Source organism: Panulirus ornatus, chromosome 34 (assembly GCF_036320965.1).
Source record: "Panulirus ornatus isolate Po-2019 chromosome 34, ASM3632096v1, whole genome shotgun sequence".
Lineage (NCBI taxonomy): Eukaryota > Metazoa > Arthropoda > Malacostraca > Decapoda > Palinuridae > Panulirus > Panulirus ornatus.
The window spans coordinates 2,099,781-2,111,912 of NC_092257.1; the positions used below are offsets into that span (position 1 = coordinate 2,099,781).

Here is a 12,132-nt window from a genome sequence, read left to right on the forward strand (position 1 = left end):
TAATAATAATGATTAAAATGATAATGGTTTTAATTGGGTCTCTCTCCTCTTTGTCTGTCTGTCTGTCTCTGTCTGTCTGTCTGTCTCTCTCTCTCTCTCTCTCTCTCTCTCTCTCTCTCTCTCTCTCTCTCTCTCTCTCTCTCTCTCTCTATTTGTTAATGACCCTGACCTATGTGCAGTAGAATTTGCATTTCTTGTGTATATCACTTACAGATACGTGTTACTGCATGTACGTGGATATTATATACATATATTACGCAAACATATATCAATACGTACACATACATATTCTTACTATCTCTTTGCAAGAAATGAAAAAAAAAAAATACCGATAATTCAACTTAATGGAACCTCACAAATACACTATTTTTCCTTGTCGCAACAACGCAGTTTATTATCTGAACAGAGGAAACATTAGAATTGAAAAAGATTAAAGAGAAAAACACTAACTCAATAAGAGAAGAGGTGATGGGTACAGAGGAGTCTGGCGACATCTGGAAGTAAAACTACATTGTTACGGAGTGATTTAGCTATAAACATTCTATATTGCTCAGCTTGAGAAAGATAAAGTTTCGAGAAAGATTAAGGTATTTCAAAGTCTATCTATACACAGTTTATACACTTATTCCGTCCCAGTCCAGTGTTTACTGGCGTTTTTGATATCTGGGAGTTACTGGTTAACTGTCATCAGCTCGTGTTAAGGTTACCCGCAGTTAGCCAAGGTGTAAACGACCTGTTGACACTGGCTGGAGCCACGCAGTCTGGCTACCTAGGGTCTATTACCAAAGCTTACTATATGCCACATCTCACGCAAACTTCTCTTATCAAGACTATATAATCGTAAAACGAATAGACTAATGTGACGGAACTAATGTGAAATAATTAAAAAAAAATTACTTTCCTCGCAATGAGGCTTAGATATCTATATGAAGAGAGTGGAGAGGATAGAAATGTAGGATGTGGCACCGGTGTTCAGCGAGGAGCGAGTCTTCCCAGCTCTGTCGTCACAGTTGACACAAAGCGACCAGCTGCTTAACACTGACTGACTAGCGATTCTCGTAACTTTAGCTAAAACTGCTAATATTTTACTGCTCGAAACTTCTGCTTTCGAAGGTAAGTTAACTTTCAGCATTTCAAACTAAATTTCTAATTGCTACGGCTTTATATTTCTCTATTAATAGAATTATTTGACCAAGGATAATGTAATATATAGATAATTCTGTAAATGAGATGTTTCTTAAGACGGAATTATATATATTGATGACTATACCCTCTACAGTGAAGGAAAAAAAAAAAACCAGTTAGGTTTCCTTTTCAAGAAAATCATATCTATTTACAAACGTCTTTCTCCCTACTTTACCTTATGATGTGCATTAGTTAACAGCAAAACAATTTTACATTATCCCGTCAGTGTGAGACACACATAGTTGGAGGTCAATAAGCAGTAACGGTAAGACTAGGGTTTGCGCTTAATTAACGAACTATACGATCATTCTTTGAGCAGTTAGCTCCATTGTAGTTATTTTCAAGTTACAGGAGAGCAATTCAGGGATTCAGAGCGCGCGAACTGAACGAATCCGATTCGAAGGAAGGGTCGGTTGACACTGACGTGAACCCTTGACCTTTGTCGCTTTAGGTTGTGTTGCTGGTGATGGAGACCCAGATGGACACAGAATGCCAGGCGCTACCCGCCAGCCAGGTCCTCGGCGATGACACCCTGCCACAGGACGCCCTGGTGAGTTAACAGTTCGAAAATCGTAGTCATTGTTGTTTCTACGAGGCTGTGTGCAGGATGTGCCTTGTCTATACGAGAGAAAATTTGAAAGTAAAATCTTTAAATGATTTCATTTGAAAGTATCTAAACTTTAAATGATTTCATTTGAAAGTATCTATGTTTGAATTATTATTTTCAAGTACAAAATGGGAGAATTACATATCATTGTTACCGTTCATTATAGAAAAAGATATATGTATGTTTGATCTTGTAACCTGAACACCTGGAGGTGTTCAAGATTTTTCGATTATTTATAATTTTATTATTCTAATTTTTTGGAGTAAGTTTAAGAACTATAAAATCGTATGATTCGTGTTGTGTGTAAGAGAAACTACTATAATGATAAGGACTGACGAGATGCGTAAAAAGTCCCAGCGACGAAAATGTTCACAATCCAATGTAAACAAAACGGATTCGTATCAGCTACAGGGTAGTTCGTGTGTAGTAACGTCCTCGTGAGTTTTTGATACTCGCATATATATATATATATATATATATATATATATATATATATATATATATATATATATATATATATATAATGAGTCAAATTGATATAGCTATTATTTCGAGGGGTTCATGTTGGCGACGAATCTTTAATCCGGCTGCCGGATCATCTTCAAAACGTAAACGTATTTTTCAAAATGTTCCGATTTTGGTAATAATGAACTTTATATTCTTGAATTTCTTACGTGTCAGAACATCTAATGATGTAGCGAATCTGATGATATTGAGAGCTGTTGTCTGCTGTTTAATGTTTTGGTTGGCAGACCTTGGAGTTTGATAAACGCTCAGAGACTTTGATCATCAGCGATACGACGCTGATCTACTTTACTAATTTAAAGGTAATTTTCCGGTTACTTTTAGCATAATTTTAGAAAGCTATTACGTAACAGTAGAAGTGGGAATATTGGTCGAATTCTGTCGACTTTCGACTTTTCAGTTGTTGGATCTTGCGATGTTTTCGAATCCTTGGATGGAGTTGTTGAATCTCTGGAAGGGGTCGCTGTATCTCATGTCGAAGTCGTCGAACCTTGAAGGAGAGGTGTAGAATCTTGGGTCGTCAAGGTTTAGGGTGTAGGTATCACTTCTTGAAGGATGATCAGTCGTGAGGTAGGAAGGTAAATTCGTAGCTTGATTGAAAAAATTGGGTAACTGGGTCGACCTGGATGGTACACTGTCGACCTCTCTAACTCTGAGGTTGAATAAAGTGGCGCTTGAGTCGACGATTGTTTGACAGGTCGATGTGGGTGACAGCAGGCGGCACTGGGGAGTAGTTCAGTGGTAATTTGTGCCCATATTTGCAAATGAGGCGTTGAATTAGTAAAGTGGTTGGCTTCACTGTTTTGTTTTTCTGTCGCCATCACCTGTTTCTACGTACTTCTAGCCCCATCACCTGTTTCTACGTACTTCTAGCCCCATCACCTGTTCCTACATGCCTCCCATCACCTGTTTCTACGTACTTCTAGCCCCATCAACTGTTCCTACATGCCTATGGGCACATCACACGCCCCTCACCAGCCCCGTTACTAAGGTGTCGCCCTTCCTTCCACGCCCGTCAGGAGGACCTGGTGTTCGACAAGTTCTCCCGCCGCTCCTCCCTCGGTGCAGACTCCCTCCTAGACCAGGACTTCAGCGAGGATGGATCGTACGAGCTCGAGGGCGCCGCCACACTCACGCCCCTGGAGACCATCCTGGGACTTCAGTACGCCGACGACATCTTCTTCGTCAAGAAGGCCATGGAGGGCGACTACCATCCACCGAACTGCATGGCCGACCAGCCACAGGTGAAAGGTGTTCCTCACTTATATATGTTTCATACCTACTCGAGCATAGCTCTCCTCGTGAACACTCATCATAACCAGGGGCTATCATTCCAACCCCCCCCAACTATAGATGGAGACAGGATAGTATAGAAGGCTCCTCCCCACCCACCACTATAGATGGAGACAGGATAGTGCAGCAGAAGGCTCCTCCCCCACCCACCACTATAGGTGGAGACAGGATAGTGCAGCAGAGGGCTCCTCCCCCACCCTACACTATAGATGGAGACAGGATAGTACAGCAGAAGGCTCCTCCCCCACCCACCACTGTAGATGGAGACAGGATAGTACAGCAGAAGGCTCCTCCCCACCCACCACTATAGATGGAGACAGGATAGTACAGCAGAAGGCTCCTCCCCACCCACCACTGTAGATGGAGACAGGATAGTACAGCAGAAGGCTCCTCCCCACCCACCACTATAGATGGAAACAGGATAGTACAGCAGAAGGCTCCTCCCCACCCACCACTGTAGATGGAGACAGGATAGTACAGCAGAAGGCTCCTCCCCACCCACCACTGTAGATGGAGACAGGATAGTGCAGCAGAAGGCTCCTCCCCACCCACCACTGTAGATGGAGACAGGATAGTACAGCAGAAGGCTCCTCCCCACCCACCACTGTAGATGGAGACAGGATAGTACAGCAGAAGGCTCCTCCCCGACCCACCACTGTAGATGGAGACAGGATAGTACAGCAGAAGGCTCCTCCCTCACCCACCACTGTAGATGGAGACAGGATAGTCCAGCAGAAGGCTCCTCCCCACCCACCACTGTAGATGGAGACAGGATAGTACAGCAGAAGGCTCCTCCCCACCCACCACTGTAGATGGAGACAGGATAGTACAGCAGAAGGCTCCTCCCCACCCACCACACGGGACTATCTTCAGACAGTGAAGTTTCTCTTGTTGCTTATATTCCCTGGAATGTCCTGGGGTCATCTCTCACTCCTTGAGAATGGCTGTACAACCCTTGAGTACAAACATTGCGACCTTTGGGTATGACGTCTTGCCTTTTGACATGACCCTTGAGGATCAGGTCAAAGGCTATGTAGGCCATCATTACCAAAGGTCGTTCCCTCGTGGTTATTGGCTATACCATCATGTTCAGGATGTTCACCGTGTACATAGCACTCCTCTGTTGCTCTGCATGACTGTATATCACCGCTTGCCATCCGCTTTGTAGGTGACGGAGTACATGCGATGTACCATCGTCCACTGGCTGATTAAGATCAATCATCGCCTCAAGTTTGGCCCCGAGACCGTGTTCCTGGCTGTCAACTTGGCCGACCGCTTCCTGGCCATCACGCCCTTGGCCCAGGACTGTCTTCAGCTGTTGGCCGTGACGACTCACTTCTTGGCCGCTAAGATGGTGAGTTGACCCATCTCATGAGTGACTTATTAACGAACTAATTGATTACTTGATTAATGGTCATTATATGAGACAGCAATAACTTGTTTATCAGTGTTTATTATGTTACCTCAGAAAGACACATCAGCTTAGACGCTAGAAGAATGGAATTTGGAGTAGATTATAGATATATAATTGTCAGTGATTCAGAACTTCGAAAGGTTATATATTAGAATTAATGTTAGATTATAGATAGATAATTGTCAATGATTAAGGACTTCGACAGTTTATATACAAGACTTAATGTTAGATTATAGATAGATAATGTTATATGTAAGAAGACATATGTATAGAATGTCCATCCATCTCTCTCTCTCTCTCATCATTAAGGCAGTTCCTAATTCCTTTGGCTGGACCAGGTACACAACCTCTCACTCTACATCTACAACTTCTCAACTTTATTTCCCTTTCATGAAGAATGTGTAGTGTCCTTGGTTCCCTGAGGAGCCCCCCAGCAACTTACCTGCTGCTGTTCCTCCGTCAGGAGGAGTGTGCCTTCCCCAGCATCAGCGAGCTGGTGGCCATCTGTGGCGGGAACTACAAACATCACCACTTCCGTCGCATGGAGGTGCTGGTCCTCTCCAAGCTGGAGTGAGTACGGTGGTGCAGTGGGTCTTGTGTGGTGGCTGGGGGTGGTGATTGTGGTGGTGGGTGAGGAGGATGGTGGCGGTGGTGGCATGGAATGGTGGTTGTGGTGATAGTGGCTGAAGATGGTACAAATCTGGTGACAGGAAGGAAGGAGAAAATCAATCAGTCTTTCTTTACTGATTGTCCATGTCTGATAGACAATGGTTGTCTCATCTTCACTCTGATATGTCTGTTCTTAAACCTATGTAATATATATATATATATATATATATATATATATATATATATATATATATATATATATATATATATATATATATATATATATATATAATATTTACCATTTAAGAAGTTGACATCTCACTTGGGGTTTTCAGGTCACCTGACACCATTTGTTTACTTCCTACAGGTTTGCCCTGTATAGCCCCACCAGCTGGTACTTCCTGGACCATCTGGCACTGAAGGCAGCACAGCTGGGTGCAGTGGACAGGTGGGGGTCTTGCTTCTCTCAGATGGTGACAGGTCAGGGAGTTGGTTGACCTTTCTGAACACGACGGTACAACCTCAGATATATATATAACCACATTTCGATTAGCTATACACTCTGCTATGAGTAATATCTATCGTTTACCAGTCCATTGTATCTATAGATATACATGTTTTGTAGTCTGGAAAGACTTGTAAAACTATTGTAATCACTTTTGTTATGGTTTAGGTATAAAGTTACGCAGTCCAGGAGTCGAATCCTGGGTGGGCTCTTACGTGATTCATAAGCAGCAATGTTAAACGTTAAATGATTCCAGTGTAAACATACTCCTTAACCCAGCCTTTACATCAGGCTGGTCGTGAGTGTGTGCTAACGTCTGGTTCTCGTGCTTGAACAGGCGAGTGTTGAGCTTGTCCCGGTCCGTGGCGGAGACCTGCTTGGGCAGCTACGAAGTGAGTCAGTTTCTACCCAGCGTGCAGGGGGCGGCCTCGCTCTTGGTGGGGCTCACCCTGGTGTCCAGCCCGACGCTTTCACACACCATACAGGCTCTGTAAGTCTCCTTATGTTCCCTCACACACCATATAGGCTCTGTAAGTCTCCTCCTGCCCCCTCACACACCATACAGGTTCTGTAAGTCTCCTTATGTTCCCTCACACACCATACAGGCTCTGTAAGTCTCCTCCTGCCCCCTCACACACCATACAGGCTCTGTAAGTCTCCTCCTGCCCCCTCACACACCATACAGGCTCTGTAAGTCTCCTCCTGCCCCCTCACACACCATACAGGCTCTGTAAGTCTCCTCCTGCCCCCTCACACACCATACAGGCTCTGTAAGTCTCCTCCTGCCCCCTCACACACCATACAGGCTCTGTAAGTCTCCTTATGTTCCCTCACACACCATACAGGCTCTGTAAGTCTCCTCATGTCCCCTACACACCATACAGGCTCTGCAAGTCTTCCCTTACGTACAATGTGAATTACTTGTGTGTTTTCCATACACCAGATCACAATCCAGTATAATCTATGTTCTTACTGGTCCATCTGAAGTCACCGCCAGAGATTGCGGACTTACTCTCCATCTTGAACCATTAATATCTATACTTTCTGTTGTTCCCAGAACACAGAATTCACACGTGTAGGGTTGCATATTACATATAGTTTTTGTTAAAGATAGCAGTTTATTCGAGCAAGAGGACCAGTCTGTGTATAGAAATGTATCATATTTGTCCACTCCATTTGTAATGCAAGTTAGAGGCTTGGAAATATGTGGGTGTCTGATGTTCTTGCCCTCCTGGGTCTCGCTTGGATCAGGTTGTTCGAGTTATACACACCAGCCGAGCGGGAGGAAGTCTTCATCTGCTCCTCCATCATGAGCCGCTACATGGCGCCCTTCCTGGAGACCTCTCCGTCAGACGACGCCCAACCGTATTTCAACTCGGGGCCCGCCTCTCCTGCTGCAGCTGATGGACACCAGCCTCCGCAGCCTCCTCCTCCTTCAGGAGACTCACAAGCTAGTAGCACCACCACCACCAGTAGCAGTAGTAGTATGCGGGGCCTTGCAACTCTGTAGCTCCTCCCTACAGTGTTGCTGCTGACACACCACACACAGACGATCGCGGACCTGATTCCTTATGTTTTAGCGTTTTGAAGCATCTATTTTCTTCTTGAAAATTAATGTTTGCGAAGTCATAACGCACAAAAGGACTGCAGTATATATCCATCTGTATCGAGCATTGACTCAAATACCTTTCCTGGAAAGCGGTTCTACTGAAATTTTTATCATTCATTGATCGAACCTCGCCTGAAGGTAGGGTTGAACGAGACTGAATGAACATTGAGCATTCCAGGATTGTACACTGTCAGGTTCCGAAACCTTTGTGCGTGAGTCTTTCATGTTTCTTATTCTAACTTAAATCACTCATACATTACGTACAATTTCAGTTCATACTTCGTCACTGTTGGCTGGGTTGTGTGTTGTTCATTTCTACATGACTGAACATTTGACTGTCAGTGAACTGTTCACTGTTTCATGGTTGGGACAACGTTGTACAAGTGTTATGACTTGACGTTTGAGTTAGTGTGGGGCGTTGTGTGTTGGATTTCAGCGTTGTGGCGTGGACGTGTCTGACAACGTTGTGGCGTGGACGTGTCTGACAGCGTTGTGGTGTGGACGTGTCTGACAGCGTTGTGGCGTGGACGTGTCTGACAGCGTTGTGGCGTGGACGTGTCTGACAGCGTTGTGGCGTGGACGTGTCTGACAGCGTTGTGGCGTGGACGTGTCTGACAGCGTTGAGGCGTGGACGTGTCTGACAGTGTTGTGGTGTGGACGTGTCTGACAGCGTTGAGGCGTGGACGTGTCTGACCGTTGTGGCGTGGACGCGTCCTGCGTGGGACCTGGGTGAAGCTATGACATTTGAGGCAAAATTTTGGGACGTCGTGTGAGTTGCTAAACATCATGCTGGTCCTGGTCGTTACCTGCCCACCCAGCCACCCACCAGTGTACTGGGTGACCCATGGCAGTACTGGATGACCACCCTAGTGCACCCAGTGTGGGGGTGGTACTAGGTCGCACTCCTCAGTTTACTGGGTGACCACAAGGTCACATAGCGTGTTCGTCCCTTGTACATGAGCGGTACTGGGTGTACCTCTCACTCTGTGTACAGTGACCTCTCGTAAGGGGTAAATCTCTCTCTCTCTCTCTCTCTCTCTCTCTCTCTCTCTCTCTCTCTCTCTCTCTCTCTCTCTCTCTCTCTCTTCCTAGTACACCTCCCACAGTATTGTTACCCTCGTCCATCTTCGGTGTTCGCTGACCTCCTCTTGTTTCCAGTACACTTGGTAAACTCTCCTCTCGTCTAGTGTACTGGGCTATGCCACGTGTGTACTGGGCCACACTGGGTGTGTATGGTGGTGGGTGTGTTTGATTCCGCAAGGTGTGGCTTGTATTCAACCCCTCCACAGTACGACGCTGTACACCTGAGGTCTCTGTGATCAACATCTGTGTTCATTTTGTTACGTTAGTAGACAAGTGCTCAAAAACCTCAACATTCGACGTAATTGTCGAAAATTGAGAGAAAAAAAAATAGGTTTTTAATTTTGGTTTCTTCGTTCGCTGGACTTGGTGCTTAGTGAATGAAAAGAAACTTTTACAAAAGATGAACAAGACAACGGTGTTATGTTACGTTATGAACAAAGCAGATGTTACATGAGAACAGCAGCAGGTGTGGTTCTTTCCTCCCTCAGACTTGATGCTGAGCGAGACGAAAGCAACTGAATCGAGTACATAAGACGCTCATGAGGAAACGAGGAAGGAAAAATATTTAACTGTGAATACTATGAACCAGTTGTTTGAAGGGGACTTTAAAACACGATGTGGAGAGAGAGAGAGAGAGAGAGAGAGAGAGAGAGAGAGAGAGAGAGAGAGAGAGAGAGAGAGAGAACGTTTCCACTGTGCACGTCATCACTAACCATTGTACTGCCCCTTCGAAATGCGTTTAAGCCACCTCCCCAATTTGTGCTTCAGGAACCTCCCTTCGCCTCACCTTGATTTGTGTCATTTTATTCGTAATGTGGTCGTTTGAGATGATGTTAGGGCACCGTGGGTCTGCTAACGTTGTCTTGTTACAAATCTTACATGTTTTATAAACGTAGAGAGTTTCTGACTGTTCCAGTCTGGAGGAGTCGAGGGTTCAGTCGGTGTTCCCCGGATATGAAACTGGTTCGAACCAATGTGTTCATAGCGTATGGAATTGACTGTGATATTTTTGTTATTATGAATTAAGTTATTGTTATAATGTTCGTAGATTAGTCTTAATGTTTGTAAACAGTCGTGGACAAGCGTCTTGGGAAATACACATCAAATTCCCAAGTCCTGGTTTGTATACAGTTGCCGATGCTGTGCTGAATATTTTGCTTGTTGAGACAAGCTTCGGTACGGCTTCAGTCGAGATCTGAGACATGCCGTAACAGCTCTCTCTGAAGTCCCGAAACACACTGATCGAATCTGTATCAAGACCTCTGTTTGTGGTTTTTGAAACAGGGTTCGGTATAGCTTCGATCAGGCGTCCCCCAAGACTCTTGTCCACGACTGATTATTTGATTTATTTATATATAGAATTCCTATACGATTATTTATTTTTGTAGAGTATAGGTGTATTTTATCGACAAAAGATGTACATCAGAGTTACTATATATTTATATATCTACTAACCGTAATTATTGATAGATTATTTTTCAAAAGATGAATATATGAATAAATGTATAAAAGTACCACTTTTTTTAATTGTAATCCTTCACTTATGATAAACAATGAAGACCAAAATGGTTTGGGAGTTTAGATAATCGTGAAAGCTTTACCTCATATACATCTCAGAAAGTAGGTTTGCTATAACAAGTTAGGATTAATGACTTACCATCTGTGAGCAGAGTCGTTGACTTAACACTGATTTATATACAAAGAAATCAGTACATGAGATGTTTTATACTGCATACACCAAACTCTGTAAGAAAGACAAACACCATTTAGAAAAGGGATTTAGTAATATAAAAGAAGGTAAGAATATAGCTAAATACCTTTTAATAAATCGCTTGTTTGAGAACGAGTTTGTTGGAGTATATTACTCACTGAAGAAGATTGTAGACAGTGTGTGTGTATAATGTTAAAACCTTTCTCAGTGTTACACAAGTAACAGATCAAAACTTGTGTTGAGAGAATTGAAGCATAGCTGCAAGTTATACGAATGTTGAAGATTTGTAGAAACACTGTATGACTTGCTTTGCTGGAATATGTCAGTAATGCAGGACTCTATAACAACTTCACTTGTTATAACTTTAATGTATGTGATCAGGTGTCAGACACGATTGCCAATTAGCTATCATTAGCCAAGACATCTATGAACACAATCTAGTTGAGTCAAGAAAAAAGAAAAACACAGATTCAACAAAATTAACATTACCAAAATTATCATGGCCTTCCGTGGTGTGGCGACTAGTGCTACTCTGTGATATACATGAGCATGCCCAGGTTCGATTCTTGGATACGGTAGTCGGACAGCAGATCACCTAGCTGTTCATCCTCGTCTTAATGCTGGTAAAGAGAGAAAGTAAAAGGAATCTTGATTACTCGAATGACATCGTTTCCAAGCGTTCGCGCCTAATCATCTTGGGTGTAGTTAGGGTAATTTGACCCGCAGTTGCTTTCAAACCCGTGGAGACACGTAGCAATCTCGAGTCTTAAGGACTGTAGTATTGCTTGCATGCAATCCAGTCATTTATCAGGTCATTACAGGTAAGATCTTGAACAGGGGGTCATGTTGGCCTAATTGACCTCGTGATCACGACGGTATGACTTTGAAGCACGACGGCACGACCATTTGTTACGATGGTGCGATTCTTGGGTAGATCGCAGTGCCCTGTGATCTGGCCCTTGAGGGTCAGGTCAAAAGGTCAACCCATCATAGTCAAGGACTGTAGTGTCGTGCTGAAGGGTCGTACCGTTGTACTCAAGGGTCGTACCGTCACACTGGATGGGGTTCATACCGTCACACTGGATGGGGTTCATACCGTCACACTGGATGGGGTCGTACCGTCACACTGGATGGGGTTCATACCGTCACACTGGATGGGTCGTACCGTCACACTGGATGGGGTCATACCGTCACACTGGATGGGGTTCATACCGTCACACTGGATGGGTCGTATCGTCACACTGGATGGGGTCATACCGTCACACTGGATGGGGTCATACCGTCACACTGGATGGGGTCATACCGTCATACTGGATGGGGTCGTACCGTCACACTGGATGGGGTCGTACCGTCACGCTGGAGGGGTCGTACCGTCACACTGGATGGGGTCATACCGTCACACTGGATGGGGTTCATACCGTCACACTGGATGGGTCGTACCGTCACACTGGATGGGGTCATACCGTCACACTGGATGGGGTTCATACCGTCACACTGGATGGGTCGTATCGTCACACTGGATGGGGTCATACCGTCACACTGGATGGGGTCATACCGTCACACTGGATGGGGTTCATACCGTCACACTGGA

General features: G+C 44.5%; 1 protein-coding gene across 2 annotated transcripts; it reads left to right on the forward strand.

Moving 5' to 3' along the window:
• Positions 1 to 833: 833 nt before the first annotated feature.
• LOC139759759 (uncharacterized) lies at positions 834 to 10,344 on the forward strand. 2 transcript variants are annotated; one of them, XM_071682205.1, is made up of 8 exons: positions 834 to 1,113; positions 1,537 to 1,735; positions 3,337 to 3,561; positions 4,779 to 4,964; positions 5,488 to 5,594; positions 6,001 to 6,081; positions 6,476 to 6,628; positions 7,390 to 10,344. In XM_071682205.1, exons 2-8 carry the CDS (start codon positions 1,652 to 1,654, stop codon positions 7,646 to 7,648), a joined length of 1,095 nt encoding a protein of 364 aa, XP_071538306.1. In that variant the 5' UTR covers positions 834 to 1,113; positions 1,537 to 1,651; the 3' UTR covers positions 7,649 to 10,344. The 2 variants fall into 2 exon arrangements, with proteins under 2 accessions (XP_071538306.1, XP_071538305.1); XM_071682204.1 differs by having other exon boundaries at positions 1,637 to 1,735.
• Positions 10,345 to 12,132: the final 1,788 nt, after the last annotated feature.